General features: G+C 35.4%; 4 protein-coding genes across 7 annotated transcripts; 2 read left to right on the forward strand and 2 right to left on the reverse strand.

Moving 5' to 3' along the window:
* Positions 1-784: 784 nt before the first annotated feature.
* Positions 785-6,060, forward strand: LOC108219458 (serine/threonine-protein kinase AtPK1/AtPK6). Its single transcript, XM_017392924.2, has 7 exons — positions 785-921; positions 2,441-3,380; positions 3,677-3,759; positions 3,839-3,959; positions 4,060-4,233; positions 5,191-5,298; positions 5,571-6,060. The coding sequence occupies exons 2-7, from the start codon at positions 2,706-2,708 to the stop codon at positions 5,871-5,873; spliced, it is 1,464 nt and encodes a 487-aa protein (XP_017248413.1). The 5' UTR covers positions 785-921; positions 2,441-2,705; the 3' UTR covers positions 5,874-6,060.
* Positions 6,061-6,441: 381 nt separating this feature from the next.
* Positions 6,442-8,606, reverse strand: LOC108216821 (mannan endo-1,4-beta-mannosidase 6). Its single transcript, XM_017389665.2, has 6 exons — positions 8,406-8,606; positions 8,042-8,321; positions 7,723-7,917; positions 7,481-7,603; positions 7,184-7,395; positions 6,442-7,081 (listed from the first exon to the last, which is right to left on the reverse strand). The coding sequence occupies exons 1-6, from the start codon at positions 8,534-8,536 to the stop codon at positions 6,649-6,651; spliced, it is 1,374 nt and encodes a 457-aa protein (XP_017245154.1). The 5' UTR covers positions 8,537-8,606; the 3' UTR covers positions 6,442-6,648.
* Positions 8,607-11,327: 2,721 nt separating this feature from the next.
* On the forward strand, positions 11,328-15,349 carry LOC108218818 (receptor-like protein kinase FERONIA). 3 transcript variants are annotated; one of them, XR_010291000.1, is made up of 3 exons: positions 11,345-11,569; positions 11,972-14,756; positions 15,170-15,349. XR_010291000.1 is itself a non-coding variant. In XM_017391938.2 (2 exons), exon 2 carries the CDS (start codon positions 12,029-12,031, stop codon positions 14,684-14,686), a length of 2,658 nt encoding a protein of 885 aa, XP_017247427.1. In that variant the 5' UTR covers positions 11,328-11,569; positions 11,972-12,028; the 3' UTR covers positions 14,687-14,944. The 3 variants fall into 3 exon arrangements, 1 of the variants encoding a protein (XP_017247427.1); XR_010290999.1 differs by having other exon boundaries at positions 11,346-11,569; positions 15,122-15,349; XM_017391938.2 differs by lacking the exon at positions 15,170-15,349 and having other exon boundaries at positions 11,328-11,569; positions 11,972-14,944.
* Positions 15,350-16,660: 1,311 nt separating this feature from the next.
* On the reverse strand, positions 16,661-20,271 carry LOC108216017 (thioredoxin H-type). 2 transcript variants are annotated; one of them, XM_017388668.2, is made up of 5 exons: positions 20,124-20,271; positions 19,575-19,639; positions 18,529-18,651; positions 17,275-17,397; positions 16,661-17,062 (listed from the first exon to the last, which is right to left on the reverse strand). In XM_017388668.2, the coding sequence occupies exons 2-5, from the start codon at positions 19,599-19,601 to the stop codon at positions 16,928-16,930; spliced, it is 408 nt and encodes a 135-aa protein (XP_017244157.1). In that variant the 5' UTR covers positions 19,602-19,639; positions 20,124-20,271; the 3' UTR covers positions 16,661-16,927. The 2 variants fall into 2 exon arrangements, with proteins under 2 accessions (XP_017244157.1, XP_017244158.1); XM_017388669.2 differs by having other exon boundaries at positions 19,575-19,645; positions 20,124-20,220.
* Positions 20,272-21,063: the final 792 nt, after the last annotated feature.

The raw sequence follows: 21,063 nt of genomic DNA on the forward strand, positions 1-21,063 counted from the left end.
TTTTGTTCAGGCTTCACCAAGATTTAAATATTCTTGTACCAATAATGATGATGATACAATTGAATATTGCAAGATCGAATGAGGAATTTAGGGAAAAGCATAATAATTCAAATTATGTATATTAATACAAATATATTTTAAAAAATATCCATACATCATACGAATTATTAAGATGAAGTAATATTTTCAAAAAGTATCCGTGCCCGGTACGGGGCGTAATTAGTAAGAATAAAATTCATAATTTAATTATTACAGAACATACTTCTACTTGATTTTACAATACCTTCTTCTATTTGGTTTAAAACATAATAATAGTAGACAACATATTATACTTACAAAACCTACTTCTATTTGATTTAAAACATCGAAAATTTAAATATTATTTTAATTTAAATATTATACATAATATCTTTTATTATTATGAAATATTGACCGTTTATAAAGTAATAATATGATCTACCAATACATATTTTGAAAAATTATACCAAATTATCAAATTAACCTCTCTTATTATATATATATATAATATTATTATATATATAAATATAATGTCATGATATAATTATTAATTCTGTAAAATTATATTAATAATTTCCTCCAACTAAAATTGATCCACGATCAAGAGGACCGGAAAATTATAATTTGTCAATCCTAAATCACCAATAAAAGTAATTTCATCGTATCACACCACAAAAGGCATATACCTCGTATCTAAACAGAACAAAAAGGAAGTGGCGAGCCGTGCCTTATTGAAAGCAAAGTCTCCTATCTTCCACTTTCGTTTGTTATTATTACAATTTCTTTTTATTTTATTTTATAATAATTTATTCGTAGAAACCCGCATATATAGATCAGATTGTTTGATCAAACACGTCTCAAAAAAGTTTCCATTCTGCAACGCAACCCTCTCTCAACCTACAGGTAATCCTCTTCTTCTTCTTCTTTTCTCTACATATTTTATATTATTATATTTCTTCTATAATTATAATTATTTGCTGCTTTTTTGTTTACATTCATTCAACTGGTGCTTGGTAATTGTAATACTTTGCTTTTTCTCATCTGAATTTTGAAATCTTGATTATCTGTTTTTTGGGTGTGGCCATTGCTAATAGATCTGAGATCTTAAGGGCGCATGTTAGTGCATATGTATATAATTGTTGCATATTAGGCCTTGAATTTTAATGGGTTTTAATGTTTCATGTGTTTTACCTTAAATAGATTCTAAAGTTTGAATCTTTTTTGGTTTTTGGTGATGCCCATTTGTGTTTTTTTGGTTATTTTGTGTCTGTGAGGCTTTCTTTGGAAGAACATATGATTGATTTGATTCTGTTGTATACTTTACACATGGCTATATTTGACTCTGACCCATTGTATACTTTTTAGATTTATGCTTGTTCATGCGTTTTGTATTTATTCCTTAGAGTTGTGCTTAATTGGTTTAGCGGTTGTTTGGAGAAGTTTTTTTCCCTTGTTGTATTTTGTTTGGAGAAGTACCATTTGGCTGCTTTTCGGACTTGTGAATCAGGAAAAAGCTTACCCTAAGGAGCTCTTATAGTATGAGATTTGATTTCTTAAAGTCAGACAGTTTCCTACTAGAATGAATTGTGAAGGCTGAAATTAGTTTGATATTGAGAATTACTGTATGAGATTAGAAAGGCCTATAGTGTTTTCTGCTTGCCAATATTTTTTATTTTCACCATACTCCACCATTATTATTTCATCTGTGCGAAATTGTTAATTAGTGGTAGACCAAATATGTGATTTTGGTACTGTTTGATTCTTTATAAAGTAGAATTATTTGACTTTAAAGTATGCAAGCTTTAATTTATTTAAATCTGGCCCCTTGATCTACTTATACAATGTGTTAATCGGACAGTAAGAATAGCAAATAAATTTTTTTACAATGAGTCACGCACATATTACATAGGTTTACCAGATTTACTGCATTTTCAGAATGTAATCAAGTTAAATCCTGGACTCTTACTTTCTTGGTCTATGTTAGTATATATATATGGGTCCTTATCTGTCAAAATACAAGTCAATAGTCTATTCTTACAAGCTCACCTTTACTTAATCTGACTTTTTAGTTGTAATTTTGTCTGATTCACTGGTTTATACTAATGATCAAGTTGTTATGCCTTTTCATCTGTTCTTCCCCATAGGCATATACATGTGTATGTTGTAGTTGGCCGTCAAATATATTTTCTAAAATTGTAGAAGATCTCCGTGTGCATATTTACCCTTTATCTATGTATTGTTTTCTCTTCTGCGTGTATCTGGAGTTTGAAATACTACTCATAGAAATGATACTGTATAAGAAATACACATAGTTTTATGAACTCATATTTGGAATGTTGATAGATTACATTAGTGTCTTTGAAGTAGGTACTGAGTGCACCAACAACTTTTGCATTATTAATTGTTTGCTTTGTGTATACAGATTTGACTACCGGATCTTCATGAATTCAAGAACCATTACTGGATCCATCGTTTCCTGTCAATCGGGAAACAAGAACTTCTTCTTTTGCAGGATTTTGGTTTGCCTCCTTACAAAGTTTTTTAAAACCCCAACTGCTAACTTGGACTTCCATTTGATTAAGGCAGTTGATAGGAGTTTGCCACCAATTTGCAGCTTGACGTCATTTTAAGAAAGTCATTCTGCTATTTTGCTCGATCATCTGTGTTCTTTAACTGTTATTGGCAGCATGGTTTCTTCGTACTTCACTGCTTTTAAAAATACTCCAACACACAACTCGAGGCAGTTACTTTTCCCTATGACCCATCCTGAGGCAGTTCCTATTGATGATGTGGAACTGGAATTTTCTGATATATTTGGTCCTCTACCTGGTCAGGCCATAAATGATGTTAACAATGTGAATTTAGGAAATCCGTTGCCTGCAGGAGATGACAGTGAACTTACTTGCGATGATCTAGTAATCATTCACAGCCGATCACATTCTTTGGTTGGTCCCTCTGCATGTGTTAGCCAGTCACTAAGAAAGAGCAACTTAACAATACGCGAGATTGAGGATTCAATGGAATTTTTAGAATGCTTCAGTGACGAAGAAGCTGCAAAAGCTCAGGAGTTTGTCGAGAATAACTCTACTGAGGAGGAATCCCTAGTTTTAAACCAAGACGATTCAGTGAAGGTCCGGAGTGTAGGCCTCGAAGATTTTGAGGTTTTGAAGGTTGTAGGGCAGGGTGCATTTGCAAAAGTGTTTCAGGTTAGAAAGAAGGGGACTTCGGAAGTGTATGCAATGAAGGTCATGCGGAAAGATAGGATTATGGAGAAGAATCATGCTGAATACATGAAAGCAGAGAGGGATATCTTGACAAAGATTGATCATCCCTTCATTGTGCAGCTCAGATACTCGTTCCAGGTAATTTTTCGTGCACACGATATGAATCATAATTTTCTGCTAATTTATAAACTAGTCTTTCATTTGCTAAAATCGAATTATTAGCATCGGTCTATTTATCAGTACGTAGTATGTACTTTACTCAACTTTGTGTTATGTTTGTTCTAATCTAGCTTTGCCTCTTCCTGAACTCAAATCTAGGACTTCATTTAATATGCCTTTTTGATAGCCCAGGAATCTAAATTCCGAATAGGTCTCTTTTCAAGATTAAGTTAATTATTTATATAAATCTAATTGTGATATCTTCTGATCTGCAGACCAAATACAGACTTTATCTTGTGCTGGATTTTGTGAATGGCGGGCACCTTTTTTTCCAGCTCTACCACCAGGGTCTCTTCAGGTATCCTTTGTCTGTCCATTTCTCTGTGAAATGTAATGTGTTTGTTGGCCAATGTTGATTGCCATATGTATTCTTTTAGGGAGGATCTGGCTCGCATATACGCAGCAGAGATTATATCTGCTGTCTCTCATCTGCACAAAAATGGGATTATGCATAGGGATCTTAAACCAGAGAATGTTCTACTAGATGCAGATGGACATGTACTCTCTCTCTCTCTCTCTCTCTCTCACACACACACACACACACAGATAGACAAGCATGGACACTAATACTGAGCTTTATAATGTAAATTACAAAAAGGCTTTGTTGACTGACTTCGGCCTGGCAAAGCAATACGAAGAAAATACAAGATCAAATTCATTGTGTGGAACAATGGAGTACATGTCACCTGAAATCATTCTTGGGAAGGGTCATGATAAAGCTGCAGACTGGTGGAGTGTTGGTATTTTGCTGTTTGAGATGCTCACTGGGAAGGTTAGTATATTGCAAAATTGCTTACATAAATCCAACTATTTTTCAGTGTTTATTACATGCCGGTGTAATTTGAATTTTTTTTTTGGTGCATTACATTAGTCAAATTCAAGGTCTCGAATACATGTGTATGGTCCATTGGTCCTCGATGATTGTCGCTAGATATGTACGTCAATTATGTGGATATATCATGATATCGAACACTCTTAATAATCAGAACACATTTTGAGACTCACAATTGGGAGTTTAAATAGGTATCCCTTGTGATTAATGTGCCATATGGCCCATATGTAAGAGAGAAAGTAGGCATTTGAGTAGTTTTTACATCTGGGATATAAACCCTCTATTCAACACAATATATGCGTATGGGTGTCCAAGTCGATTGGTGTAGGAATTTTTCGCACAACTGGAGGATTAAACATCAGATAAATGGTCAAATTTTAAATCAAATAAATAAAATACATGGCTAATGTATTTTGATAATGTAGAATATGATTGTTTTAATAACCTAAATATTCTTTTCAACACATGATCATTCTTAGTAGTTTTCTGCAGTTATTTGATTGCTACTTTGGGACTTGTGTGGTTTTGGAGATTGTGGAATTTATAGTTCCTAATAGATCTTGGCATTTATTTGGTTGCTAATTTGGGACTTGTGTGGTTTTGGAGATTGTGAATCTGAGCGTAGTGAAATATGTTTGTCATTTATGAGACTATTCACTTCAAATTCGTAGTGCAAGTTACACGAGATCATGTTTAGATCTGAAGGTATAGTTATGTTATATGTGGGATTCCATTAACTGGATAAATTGGGTACTTCACTCCGAACATATGATGAAATACTAAAGCTTTCTGTTCAAGTGAGATACGTTTCTGCGTAGAAACGACTCAGCTTATGTTGGAAGTACTGATTTTTTTGTATGTTGGAAGTACTGATTTTTTTGTTTTTTGTTTGTGCAGCCTCCTTTTATAGGTGGAAATAGAGAGAAAGTTCAGCAAAAGATAATTAAGGATAAAATTAAGTTGCCATCATTTTTATCAAGTGAAGCTCATTCTTTACTGAAAGCGGTAATATTTACATGCTTAATTCTTTTACTACCTATACTGTTATTATCCACATTTACTTTTATACTCTTGCTTATAAAATGATTAGTAGTTCTGGCAGCATTTAGGTTCAGATGATTTTAATGCCAAACAAATACCTCGCACACCAAATATAAATGTCACCAAAATATTTGAAGACTTAACGGATATTATAGTTACTGCCCTGTTATTTGTCAGATATTTATAATGTAACTATAGGAGTATAGGACTGAAACAGTGCCTTTTTTGTGTTCTAGCTCCTACAAAAGGATCCAGAAAAGCGCTTGGGCAGCGGGCCTACTGGGAGCGACGAAGTGAAGGGCCATAAGTGGTTTAAGCCAATTAATTGGAAGAAATTGGAAGCAAGAGAAATCAAGCCTAGTTTTTGTCCCGAAGTTGCAGGAATACACTGTATTGCAAACTTTGATAAGCGCTGGACAGACATGTCTTTGTTGGATTCACCAGCCTCCAGCCCAAAGGCTACTGGAAATCCCTTTCAAGGTTTTAGTTATGTGAGACCTGGAGATTCATTCCTTTCCAGCGACAGTTCCTTGTGCTAATAAACAATTTGTATGAAGATTTCGGATGTCATTAACTCGTTGCAACATTTTATTAAAATAGCCATCGTAGCATAAGTTTGCTCACTGGCAGTTTAGTTTATATCAGAAGTTGTATTTGTCAGTGACAAGTCTGGGCTGTGTTTCAGCACATTTACATTATCTGAAGAGACCTCCCTTTTTAACTTTACTGAATCTTATGATTTGCTGCTAGTATCATAATCCGTAAATTCAGCCTAAGCAGCTTCTTTTATTATATGATTCACTAACACAATTGGCATGCCTCTGATCATTCTTGCCGGAAAACAGGAACGTATTTTGTTGGTATGAGGGGAGCTTTGTTTGAATGTTGGTATGATTGAAGCTTCATTTGAATGCTTGATGGCTGTCGCAAGTGTTGTAAAAATCTCTGATTAATTTTATAAAAATTTGAAAGATATTACCGATTACATTCTGATTTATCTAAAAATCTCCAATTTATCTGAATATTTTTATCATGGATTTTCCATGAATCATGGCATAGTTTAACTTAAATGGCACATGTTGCCAGACTTGAAAGCTAACTCAGGTGTTCTCAACCAAAATATTATACATTACAAACAAAACCAGCTCTTCAAGTCACAGATTACAAAGTGCAGTTCATGAGATATATTCAGCTGCAGTAATTTATTTTTACATTTACTAGAGTTTGAACAGATAGTTCTTCAAATGTACTGTGCATCAGTCCTTTGCCATTACTCATCTTCAGAAAAGAGTTACCTGATGGAACATGTACGACTCAGAGCTCGTCGTGGTGATCGAGTTCTTCCAACCTATGCTTCTTCTTGCAGCCCCAGCGGCACTTCCAGGAACATAAAGAGTTGAATGTAGCAAGCCTTTTCGAGTGGAGGGACACGATGTTTGATATGGACGGAGTCTTTGAAAGGACTATTGCATATCCATCATCCATGTAGTCTGTCCCTTCGGGAAACACCTGCCAGAGAAGACTACCAGCTCCACTTCCTCCCTTCTTGGTTGAATTTAGCAAAGTGGTGTACACTGTACTTATGACCTTGTCGCGGTATGATGAATTGTAGCCAGGGTCTTTTGTTGATACACCATACTCCCCGAAGATTACTGGCATTCCAAGAACCTTCTCAGCGTCCTCAATGTGAGATTCCATCCATGACTTGACGAATTTAAGATGTGAATCATCGATTGATTGTGAGATCCTTCACCAGAACAGAAACACAGTGATCAGATTCCGTCTCATGCAGAGGGCAAGAGAATTAGGGAAGTAAAAATGTGTATTGTTTTGCATTCTTGTTACTTACCAAGAGTCTGCGTATATGTGAACAGAGGCAAAATCAACACCAAGTATGTTATGGTTCCTGATAAAATCAGTCCCAACTTGTTGAGCATATGTGTTTGGATTGAATTGAACCCGGTTTGGTGTTGAGGGACCATAAAACCCTTCTAGCCCAATCTCCACTAGGTGGTTTGGATCGATGCTCTTCACGTAGACTGCCATTTCTTCTATCCATTCCTGCATCATAGTTTATATCAACATGATAACTTATTTGGTACCAAGTAAAAAGTGATATACTTTATTGATTTTCAGGAACTCGAACCTGAAGTTTATCCCCAGAGGAATCTGAGGGACACCTAGGCTCGTTCATCAGTTCCCACGCAAATATGGTCGGATCATCTTTGTAAGTTATGTTGTTGAACGTATTCACCCTATTAAGCACCGTCTGCATATTACAAGTAATAACTAGTTTAGCATTAGAAAGGACTTTTACGAGCAAAAAGATGATATGCCAGAGACACAAGTATAAAGAGATGTAAGAGAAGAACTTGTTGGTTTACATGCCTTTACATGTGCTTTGTAGTAGCTCCTTAAGGTCGGATGAGAGAAGAAGTCGTCGTCTGATGTTAAATTAAGGCCAGCATCTTTACCCCATTTGACATACTGTGGTTTCCCTCCATATGAATCCCAGTTGTTAATTAATGACAATATAAGTCTGATTTTGTACTTCCTTGCCTCACTTATAACAAAATCTAAGGCCTGTAATCGGACAGAACAATATAGTTACGCAATTTAATTATCCATGTTTGAAGTTAAAATCAAAAGAACTCTGAACAGAAGTGGCTTTTATGCATAAGGGGACAGTTGGTAGGAAGAATACTACCTTGAAAACATCTTCGTCGTAAACTGAGGGTGCTTTCTGCAGAGCACGCCACTGGCCATCATTAAAAGCCCATGTTCGACACACTGTAAGGCCAACAGACGATGCCTGTTGAAACACTTCACTGACCTTGGCTCGGGTAGACTGATCCACAGCAAACACCATTAACCAGTACGTGTTGAATCCGTTTACATAAAGAGGCCGATTATTCGCCACAAATTGTTTTCCTTGTTTCTGCACCATTGCCCATGCATTCTCTTCCATATCAGCCATTTCATCAATCCTGATCACAGAACAACAAAACTAAGCGCATATAGTCCAATTCTGGAAACTGGCGAAAAAAGATACAAAAACTCTATTAAAATACCCATAATTTGTGCTAGAGATTTCATCTTCATCAACTTCAAATACCGAAGAATCAGAATTACTGATCAATAACAAAAGTACAAGCACCCAAAAAATAGCTTTCAATTTAAATATATGCATCATATTGTCCATGTTTACGTCAATCAGCCGCCGTGATAAATGTACTCCCGGAGCATGTATATATAAGGATACAATGAACAAAAAGAATATTGAGTGATGCAATAAAAAGTACAATCTGCTAAAGAAGTGCTCTATAAGAAATGTAAATTTCTACCTTAAAAGCAAAGATGTTCTAATGTCACATCTTAGTTGGTGTGTTCCAATAAATTTATCTTTCATTTATAAATTTCCCAAATTAAGATAATTAAGGTAGATCAAAAGTTAAAAAAAACTATAAATCTCTGTACTAGATGATACTGTATACTCAGAGTCTGCTGGAAACCTGGGAGTACTGCACCAGAAGTTATCTGATACGCTTAAGTAACGGAAATCAGAAGCTTTTTAAGTCACTCTATAATGTATACTTGCAAGCATTATGCAAGCCAGTAATCTGCAAAAGCCAGCTCGATGACAACTGATTTCGATGGAATTTAATGATCAGTTTAATTACCTGTATACATAAATCCAGGCCAAGCTAAAATTCAATATCGCTAGTTTTGTATATCAGCCGCAGCTTGAAATAATTTTGTTACTAACAGGCATGGTTGCAAAAATCGAGAATCGGAACTAATTGTTGATCTATCGATTCAAGATATATTAGGGATTTATTGAAATTTTTTTCAATAAATCAGGGATTTTTAGTTAAGAGTATAATCTGATATCTGTCAAAAAAAAAAAAAAAAAAAGAGTATAATCTGATAAATCAGTAAAATATTTTTTTAAGAATTAATCAGGAATTAGCTAGAAGTCAAGATTTGAAAAGTAAAAATTTATTAAATTTTGAAATTCAGCCCGGAGTCGGAGTTTCCAAGCCCCCTTGTTCCGCCCCGCCTGTAGTAGTACACTACAGTAACGCTAACTATCAACAAATACTTAAAAGTGAGACCAACAAATACCAAAAACAGGCTATAGATGGTTGAAGATGAAGAGTAAACAATACACGATTCTACTGATTTATAAATATAGTTATTGATGGAACATATAGGGGAACAAAAACCTGATGTTACAGTATTGGAACTCACCAAAACCACTTTGATGAAACTTAGCAGATGAGGAGTGTATTGCACCAGACAGGCGTGCGTATCTTACTCAAACTACACAACCTTAAAACTATCAAGAGACAGCTGTCTGTGGCTGCAGGGTACACGTGGACTGCCACGTGGAGAGAAATACGCTCATAATGAGCTAAATTCATTGAACTTGGTCTTGCTAGCTTCCAAAATGGTTGCATCGACTGTAATTGTTGTTTTCTGCATGCATTACGCTGGACTTGCTGGCTTCTCTACGTACTTGATCCTATACTTCTTCTCATCTCTATGTTCCGTTATGATACATTAAAATGTGTCACCGCACAATTTGATGTGTCTTTTAATTTCTGTAAACTATGTTCCGTTATGATACATTTAAAATGTGGCACTGCACAATTGATGTGTCTTTTAATTTCTGTAATTGTTTGTGGCTTCTGACGGCAAAAAATACAAATTTCAGACCGCTTATCTGAAATTTCTTTCCGAAACTTCCTACTCAAACGGTGAACCAAATTTAAATTAGTTTAAGTTGTTTTAATATTAAAAAAATGTTTCGTAAAAAAAAAATTGTTTTGTTATAGCATATTTTAGCTATTCTAGTGGGCCGTTACCAATCGCTTCGAGGAGAGGAAAATGCCCAACTGCGTTGCTTTAATGCAAACAATAAACATCCACCGAGCCTACTTCGAGCCAAGTTTAATCGAGACGAGCCCGCTCGGTTAACTAATCGAGTCTAAATTTTTGTCCGAACTCGACTCGGTTAATTTCACGAGTCGAGTCGAGTAGGCTCGTTTAACTAAACGAGCCGGTTTTAATGAGTCGAGTGAGCCAGCTCGTATAATTTTATGCTTAATTGAGTCCAAACCTCTACCCGAACTCGGCTCGTTTAATTTCACAAGTCAAGTCGATCCGACTCGTTTAATTAAGTGAGCCGAAATCTTTGCCCGAACTCGGCTCGTTTAATGAGTCGAGTCGAGCCCACTTAAATGAGTTCGAGCCGGGCGAGCTCGCGAGCCGCCCGACTCGAATTACAGCTCTACTCCTACCCATGTTTTTTTACTTTTACCGTTAGTTTGAGATTTTTATAAAGTATAATTATATAATGTTTTGAATAAATTTTTAAGTGTTAGATTTTTGTTTTAGCAATTTTTTAAAGAAAATGTTATAAAATTGTATTTCATAAAAGTTTCAATATATATGCGTCAAAAATAATGTAAGAATTTGTCGGAACAGAGGTAGTACATTTAAGTTAATAACTCTTTTTTTTTTTTTTGAAACAAGTTAATAACTTTTTTAAAACAATATATTTCTGAAGTCTTGCATGACTTTAACGAAAAAGAAAATATTATTTATTTTTTTGGAGTGTTTTCCTTCGATATATTTTCTTTAACCACATCTATAGTTGTCCTTTTATGAATTATATATATGATTTTTTCTGAGTATCCAACTAAGAAGAAGTCATACGATTATTATAAACCATGTTACGGACTAAATTCTACAATTTACTTATAATCTATTACTCCATGATAAGATTTTGATTTTATCGGTCAACGACTAACTAAACTGACGCGTTTAATGCAGAAATGATTAGTGTGACATACTTGAACATAATTAAAGAAGTTGTTTAATTTAATGAAAATCAATGTCTTAAGTAGCAGTTGTAAACTTGTACTGAAACTAATCACCAAAACGGACAACTGTAAGTTTCAAGTAGACCAAGCAAGGAAAAATATTCACACACATATAATATATTAAACTGGTAATGTCTGTTCTTTCTCTCTCTTAAACTGGTTCAAACCCTCATTTCCTCTCTCTATCCATTTTCTTCATCACCCAGCTGAGATTAACTCTCTTTTTCTTCAAGTGGGGTTTAGTCAAAAGGAGGCATTTTCATCTTCCTTTACTTGGGGTTTTTGATTTATGGCTTTTACTTGTTGGATCTGCTCTTGACTTGATCACTGCTTTACTCTTTTGTAAGGTATATTTATCTGAATTCTGCAACTTTATGAGTTTTCTTTTCATGTGGATTGCATGAGTCTGTCATTGTTTTTATATATCTATGATGCTCAATTAAGCTATGCATTTGTGTGTGTGTGAGAGAGAGGGGGAGAGAGGGAGAGGGAGAGGGAAGGAGAGGCAGAGGGAGGGAGAGAGAGGGGGCGAGAGAGAGAGAGAGAGAGAGACTCGATTGTTTTCAGCTGATACTATGTGTTTTCAGCTCTTCAGCTGATACTATGTGTTATAAGCTGATACTCTATCAATTCTGATCATTCTATTGTTGCATCTTTGCATGTGCCTTTGATATGTTTTTATTTTCTGTTTCTTGATTAAATTTCAAGATTTTAAGCTTTATGTTGTACTTGTTTTCTTTATTGTGCAGAACCTTTTAATTGTTTTGTTTGGGCAACCTATCTCCTCTATACGTAGATTTTTTTCGATGAGGAAGTCCGTTCAGGTTGGCTATGGGAAATTGATTGTTGATTTTCTGTTGCTGGCCTTTGTGGTTGGTGAAGTATTAGCTGCTGATTATGTCCCGGCAGATAATAACCTTGTGAACTGTGGTGGTCCTGATGATAAAGTTGATGGTCGCCAATGGACTACAGATAAAGGGTCAAAGTTTGTTTTGGCAGGTGCCAAGTCTTCTACGTTCGAGGCTGACGCCCAGAAATCTTCAGTTCCGACTACCCCTTACCTGACTGCTCGTGTTTTCCAATCCGAGTTCACCTACAGCATTCCGGTTGCTGTTGGTCGCAAATTTATCCGCCTCCACTTCTATCCTGCATCCTATGGAAACTTCAATGCCTCTAAGGCTATCTTCTCAGTGTCTTGTGGTCCATATACCCTTCTCAAAAACTTTAGTGCAGCACAAACCGCAGAAGCGCTTAACTATGATATTATTGTTAAAGAGTATTCTATTAATGTTCCATCCACAATGTTAAACATTACCTTCACCCCAGCTTCAAATATTCCTGATTCATATGCATTTGTGAACGGTATTGAGGCTGTGTCACATCCTGACATCTATGCGACTGAAGCGGCTCTCGTGGGGCTAAGTAATCAATTCACCATTGATAATTCCACTGCTCTTGAGAATGTTTATCGGTTAAATGTAGGTGGAAATGCCATTTCTCCCTCAAGTGATACTGGTCTCTTTAGGTCCTGGTTCGATGATATGCTTTACATATTTGGGGCAGGATCTGGGGTTTCACAAACAGCTGACCCAGATATGACTATTGCCTATCCTCCAGACATACCTGCTTATGTGGCACCAGTTGATATATATAAAACTGCTAGAACAATGGGTCCAGACCCGAACATAAACGATCAGTACAATTTGACTTGGGTCTTCTCTGTTGATTCAGGTTTCTCTTACTTGGTTAGGCTCCATTTCTGCGAGGTTTCTGCAAATGTAACCAAGATTAACCAGAGGGTGTTTGATATCTTCCTTAACAATAAAACTGCCGAGGCTGGGGCAGATGTGGTTGCTTGGACTGTTACAAATGGAGTTCCAATTTACAAGGATTATGCGGTGATTGTTCCATCCGGGCCTCCACAGCAGGATCTTTGGTTAGCATTGCATCCGAATCTTAAAGCGAAATCAAATTACGATGATGCAATTCTTAATGGGGTGGAGATATTCAAAATAAATGTTACTGATGGAATTCTTGCAGGTCCCAATCCTATCCCAGCCCCTAAACAAGACAGAATTGATCCATCACGTAAACGATCTTCATCTGGATCAGGTGACTCAAATAAGACTGGTGTCATTGGTGGCAGCATCGGGGGTAGCATTGCTGCTGTACTTCTTGTTGGTTTACTTGTTTGTTTTCTTGCTCGGCGTAGGCAGAGGAGGGATCCGAGTGCAAGTGATGGACCATCTGGGTGGCTACCTCTTTCTCTCTATGGAAATTCACATTCCTCAGGTTCTGGAAAGACCACAACCACAGGGAGCTATGCCTCCTCCCTCCCTTCAAATCTTTGCCGACACTTCTCTTTTGCTGAGATAATGGCTGCAACCAAGAATTTTGACGATGCACTGATCCTTGGCGTGGGTGGTTTTGGCAAAGTGTACAAGGGTGAGATTGATGGTGGTACAACTATGGTTGCAATCAAGCGTGGAAATCCGCTATCTGAGCAAGGTGTGCACGAATTCCAAACGGAGATTGAAATGCTCTCAAAACTACGACACCGACACCTTGTTTCATTGATTGGTTATTGTGAAGAAAACTGTGAAATGATCCTTGTGTATGATTACATGGCTTATGGAACTCTCCGTGAGCATCTCTACAAGACCCAAAAGCCACCTTTGCCATGGAAGCAGAGACTTGAAATCTGCATTGGGGCTGCTCGTGGTTTGCATTATCTTCATACGGGTGCCAAGCATACTATTATCCACCGTGATGTCAAGACAACCAACATTCTCTTAGATGAAAAGTGGGTTGCAAAGGTATCTGATTTCGGATTGTCAAAAACAGGTCCTACATTGGATCACACTCATGTCAGTACAGTAGTGAAAGGTAGTTTTGGGTATCTCGATCCGGAGTACTTTAGGCGGCAGCAACTGACAGAAAAATCTGATGTATACTCGTTTGGAGTTGTTCTGTTTGAGATTTTATGTGCTCGTCCTGCTTTGAACCCAACACTACCAAAGGAGCAAGTGAGTTTGGCGGAGTGGGCTTTCCATTGCCATCAGAAGGGCAATCTTGATCAGATTATTGATCCATATCTCAAGGGAAAGATTGCTCCTGAGTGTCTAAAAAAGGTAGCAGAAACAGCAGTAAAGTGTGTGGCTGATCAGGGAATTGACAGGCCATCAATGGGTGATGTCCTATGGAACCTTGAATTTGCTCTGCAGCTCCAAGAGAGTGCTGAAGAGAGTGGTAAAGGTTTTGTCGGGATGGACTTAGAAGACGGAGCATTTGATAAAGGAAAGAAGGATCCTGATTCATCCACAGGCTTTGATGGGCATGTAACAGATTCAAGAAGCTCTGGCATGTCAATGAGCATTGGTGGACGAAGTCTAGCGAGTACAGACTCAGATGGTTTGACTCCTAGTGCTGTTTTCTCTCAAATCATGAACCCAAAAGGACGATGAGATAATCCCTCCCTGGTTACACTTTTCTACAGGTCGATACCCAGCTAGGCAATGTGATTCACACTGCCTGGTAACTACTCTCTCATTTGTATCTTATTCTTTTCTACCTTAATGTTTTATTATCTTCATATGGCTTTCCATCAAATATGTACTATAATTTGTATCTACGGTACTGCTACATCCAGGTAATAGCATATGCGTAATTTAGTATGTAAGAGTTTATTTTTGTATATATTTTTAGCTATACTTTCTACCTGACTGCTATATATTCGTGTATGCTGGTTTTGAAGTAATATAGTGTGTCGTCTATGCTTATCCTACACCACGATTCGATAGAGTTATATATGCCGAGCAAAGTTTATCAATTTTAGCTAAGGGATATGTGAAAGTGTTCAAGTTATCAGTTTTCGTGACATTTTGCAATTCTATCACCAGCTGGCTTGTTTTGTACTAATGTCGTATATCTGGCATTGCTGCGGACAGCACACCAGAAAGGAAGAGAATGAAAAGAGCATCACATTCACATGGATGGGTGCCGGCGCTCTAGAAAGGCAAGATGGATTCCAAGTTGTTGGTTTCTTTTTCAAAACTTGCACATGAGTCGTGTAGTTTTGGTTTTGACATTGGTTTCTTTCAATTATTTCTAGTTTTGATTTTGAATTATGTGCTTATATATATACGCTCATTATACGGTCATGCCCAAATGTTGCGTAAAACTAAAATCCGCGTTCAAATTATGAGTTGTACAGAACAAATCACGATTTACGGTAGGCATAAACTCCAAACTCCGATCACAATAATACCAATAACTTAAACAATATCCAGGGTTATAGTAGCACAAACTCTGATCACAATAATGTAAGTCTCAATAATACAAGTCATAATGTAAGTCTCAATAATACAAGTCACTTAAATATTTGGAGGAGATCATTGTTACATTGTCGTCATCATATTTAAATGTGACAACCGGGCCATCCAATATATATCCCAAAATTTGTAAAATCGTGTTTAGATTATTATTTGTACTAGCCTTTAACCCGTGCGAAGCACGGGCGGATATAAAATTCGTAATTTATTAATTATAATTTAAATTTTAACATCATTTTAATAGTATTTTAGAATTGTTGAATTGGATTTTAACTAAAATTCGTAATTTATTAATTATAATTTAAATTTTAACATCATTTTAATAGTATTTTAGAATTGATGAATTGGATTTTAACCCGATTATATTTACCAACTGATTATATTTTTTGGATGACTAAAAATTATACCAATGTCGATTTATTATAATGTAGTATATAAATTATATTTAAAAGAATAATAGTGATGTTTTTATCCTCTACTACATCTCAAGTGTTTGTAATTTAAATGGTATAAAATTCTTTAATGTTGTAAGAGCAAGAGAAGTTTACATGTGATAGACTTGTAGTTACAACAGAGATGACCAAACCAAAATTTTGTACGACTACAAATTAAACCTATGTTGGCTTATTATAGTATAGTATAGATTGGTCACAGTAGTATAAATCAAATGTGACGACCGGACCATCCAATATATATCCAAAAATTTGTAAAACCGCGTTTAGATTATCATTTGTATTGGTCACAGTATTATAAATCACGTGTGACTACTGAGCCATCTAATATATATCCAAAAAGTTGTAAAATCCGAATTCAAATTATAAATTGTATTGAATACCGATCACTCTATTACAGATCACAGGTTATAATAGCACAAACTCCTATCACAACAATACAAATCATTTAGATAAATATTTAAGAAATCTTCGGGCTATCAGAAGAAAAACTGGCATCTTCATGCTATTCTGATATTAAAATTTGATAGAAGTAAAATTGGAACAAGTTAACCGGAATGTCACCGGGCCATCCAAGGTAAAGTTCCGTTACAAGTTCCCAATATTCACTTTATTCGCATTTTATTTGAGCAAATACACGTTATAAAGACATAAATTTATAATCAAAGTAACACATACTCCATATGTATTATAGTCCTTATTCCTTGTATAACTAAAGATTCATGAAAAACCAACTAGATACAACAAAAGCCCGTGAGAGATAACAGGCTACTCCACTAAGAAGTAAGAACATTTCAATACCATTATTTTAATCTTTTCCGAAACAAAAAAAGAAAGGACAAAATCAATCAACTTATGTAACACTTTACAATCCGAGGGGAGGACACAACGATACTTGCACATGATACTAACACCGGGCAGCTCATGAATTCAAAATAGTAGCCATCTTCTTCTGCAGCTCCGGCTTGTTAGCCCCGACAAGTTTGTCAAATTGCTGCCCATCTCTAAGGAAGAAGAAAGTTGGAGTGGCTTTGATATCCCACTGTGTACTAAATTCCTGCACAACCGAAGATATCTTCATCAATAAATTTAGCTAAACCTAACATGTAACATTGTAACAGATCCATAAGCATCTTCACCACAGAGTATAACTTTTGCACTAGACAGGCAGCACCATCAAGCATTCAGATGAGATGGATTCCCTAGGGAGTAAATGTAGTCGCAATTAAGAACATGAAGACAAGTTCATAACCGTGTTGCATTACTTACAGTGAGTTCATCAACATCAATGGCTAAAAACATAATAGATGGGTGAGTCTCAGATAGCTCCCGGTAGTACGGCGCAATCATTCTACAAGGACCACACCATGATGCACTAAAGTTTGCAATTACCTGTTTAACAAGAACCAACAATAGATGAGTACTATAACTGGGGTAATAACTGTCTATGGTAAACCATGAATCATGCTTAAACCCTATAAACCATCTAGAAAATATCTGGAATTACAAATGAAGCGCTTTACTGTCAACTGTCAAGATTCTACAGCTTAACCCCTGAAGCTTCATAACTTAAAATTCTTACCCCGAAAAATAAAAACCATGTGTTACCCTCACATGCTCTCAAGTTTCTTTGTCTAAAATAGCAAAACTTGAATGTTTCATGTGCATCAAAAGATTGTCTTCACCTAAGAAGCAAGAATACTGGCGTGGGGGTGCGAGCATGTAGTATTGGGATACAAGGATTTGACTAACATGATAATATGGGGATTCAACACCTATAAAATAATACAAATATATATATTGATGTTGTAGTACATATGTATCCAATAACTTATAGTATATTGTTTATCAATGTAAGATTATTTTAATTACTTACTGATTATTCGTTAGTCAATCTTATATTATCATGAGTATTGTAGTCTGTATAGCTATAAACTCATAATTATGTAAATAGTTAAATTCACTTGTAGTAGGGAATAAAACTTCATAAACTGAGTTTGACTAGTAATAGTCTGGGCTCATACAAGTATAAGTTCAATCATTATTCTTAATTTTTTTCCAATTTCTTATAAATTACTGAATTAACTTAATTGTAAGGTAGAAGTCTCCATTTTATCTCTTTTTGAATCTAAACCCCCCATATATATATATTGCTAAATTAAAAATTCCATATTTCTGTTCATTATCTAAATATAGATTATAGCCTCCACAGTAACATCACCAGCCTATCGTGTGCTTGAAAGATTAGATCTATACATCACGGGCTATATTATTGCTTTTTTAACCACTTAGCTTTAGGTTTGCGTACTTGGAAATATATATATCTATATTCACATGAACACAGTGTTTCGAATAACTAAATATTATGTGGCCCATCAATGTTCATGCTTGCCGACAGTACAAAACATAAATGATTTTTCTGATTGTTTTCTAAACGATGCTTAACTGATTCCAATGCAGAACCAAACACTGCAAAAAAGGAGAAGACAGCTCATACTCTTGGCCTGGGCAATAAAAACTTACAATTTTGCCATCTCTCTTTGCTTCAGCTATCTTCTCGTCCCACATATCTTTGCCAGTGATAAGTTGAATATTACCACCGGCAAAATCAACATGATGATTGGAATCATCTCCGTCATTTTTATCCTACAAGAAAAAAAGGTTGCTTTAACTAATTTGCAAGTACAAAAGTACAAAACAAGGAAAGCACAATATATCAAAATAATAAGGGTACATTTGAGTTTTAATAACCACGTATACATGGGTCAAATGCCATTTCCATCGATTCTAAACAGATCTATAATCAATTATGCAAAGCTGTAAAAAAAAAAACCAATACGCTAATCACTAATACCATAACAATTCCTCCATACTTTGCCACAAGTTATAGGTTTTCTTACAACCAATATTTGCCTTGAAAAACAGCTAAGACAAGGCACAATGGCAGATAAACAGTGACCATCTGATCTGTGGAAACTGTTTAGTGCGTTACCAGATATATGGATTGACCTATGTACCATTCACCACTCAGTGGAATGATCTGTCTATGTGAGCTATGCATGCCTACTGACAAGTTATACATAGAGATATTCACACGTGCAAAATTCAGAAATTTTCAACAATTATTTCATGTATAACTCTAAATCTTACAGCAGAATGTAACATACTATTGCAAAATAATTGAGAAGCAGTGACAAGATTTCTTCAAGGCCCAGATCCTTACTTTCAGGGGCCAAACTACCATCCTCAAGGGTTATTTTATAGACTAATGCCTAACCTCTTCAATTTGTTAATGAGAAAATCAATGTGGACATGCTCTTCCAATATAATTTTCTGCAGCATCCAATGCTTGATTTTCATATCGGAAATTAATTTCCATTGTAGGACCAGGCATTTGGTAAAATTCCAAACCAAGGGTTCATAAACTAAAAATATCACACAGGCAACTAGGCAAGACTTAAATAATAATAGCAACCAACTACACCTAGATGCTTATGTATAAACTAGAATGAAGATGGAAGTATAACAATCTGCTTTTTCGCGTATTTACCATTACTCCACTACTTTACCTTTGAGAAACAAGAGCAGAATCCCATTGTTTGAGTATTAAAACAAAAGCGGTGAGTTGCACAAGCTGCACCTTGCAATCATATTGAATAGATAAAGTCATCAATCTAAGAACTTGTGATGATTTCAAAATAAATGATCAAGCTAATACAAGTATTATAAATACAGAAAGAAAATATATTTTCGGAGAATAAGCAATAAAACACAGGAAACAAAATAATTCCAGTAGCTTTAAATGATTGTGATTTGAGGGTCATGGGAGATAAAAAGTAGCTAAAAGCAAGACAAAATTGATACTAGAAACAAGTAAAGATCTGATAAAAACAAGCACAACTACAAAATCACAAAAACTGGTGGATACCCATTAAAATTCTCCTTAAGAACAAGATAAAGTTATCATCTTTAACCAAAATTACATCGATATCAACTAAAAAGACTGAATAATCAAGAAAATCAAGAAAGTTACAAGCAGGCAAACCCTAAATTGGCATCAATTACAGCAAGTAAACAAAAGGGCAAGTAAATAAAGATGAAATCAAGAAAGTTCAAACCTTGTCGAGGAGATGAGGGGAAATTTCTGAATGGATGGAGAAGCTTTGCTGTTCTTTTAAGGTCTACAAATGAGTACTAATTTTCTTCTTTATTTCTGTATTATTTCTGTATGTATATTATATAGACATGTGTGTTATTGTATAGCCTGGGTACAATTATAAAAAGGTCAACTAATTTAGATCCCTTTCTTCCTAATCATGATTAGCGGGTCAAGGTTAGAAGAATAATAAGAGAATTAATTGAATGAATTATAAATTAAGCTACTAGATTGTTGTTTAGCTGACGGCAGAGGAAAGAAGCTTCTCGTGAACTTGTAAAGATTCTTCTTTTTATATTTCATTTCATCTTTCCTTCTCTCAACTTGATTTTACGCATGAATGTAATGGTCCTGATCGATATGGACATTATAGTACGAACAAAGTAATGGACCAGTGGATGTAACTGTGACTAATTTTTATCAGAAATTATAGTGTATCAAGTTATTTAGAACATCGTGGGTATTTGGCCGATTAGAAACACTTGTTCAAATCGTTCCGGTAAAATATCAAGAAATACTTATAAGAGGAGAGAATACTAACTTTTGTTTATTGATTTTTACTTCTTTTCCAAATATTCAATCACTTATAAATATTAAATTACTTCTAATTTTTAATTCACTTCTTTACTTTAATCAGAAAAATAACTTTAACTATACCTGCAAGAGAGTTAATGCCTCAAGAAAAAACAGTGCAAGTACAACCATATTTTTAGGCTTAAATTGCGTGTGGTTATAGTATTAAAAAAAAAAAAAAAAAAAGGCCTTTTGTTCCATAAAATACACATTTAGCACCTGGTACACAATTGTAATGCAAGATCAGTTGTTTACGTAATGTTCATGCTTAGATGTGCAATTTTTCTCCAATCTACTGCTGAAGTTGGTTATAATTGCATCCAAACATT

The sequence above is a fragment of the Daucus carota genome, chromosome 4 (assembly GCF_001625215.2).
Source record: "Daucus carota subsp. sativus chromosome 4, DH1 v3.0, whole genome shotgun sequence".
In the NCBI taxonomy this organism is placed as follows: domain Eukaryota; kingdom Viridiplantae; phylum Streptophyta; class Magnoliopsida; order Apiales; family Apiaceae; genus Daucus; species Daucus carota.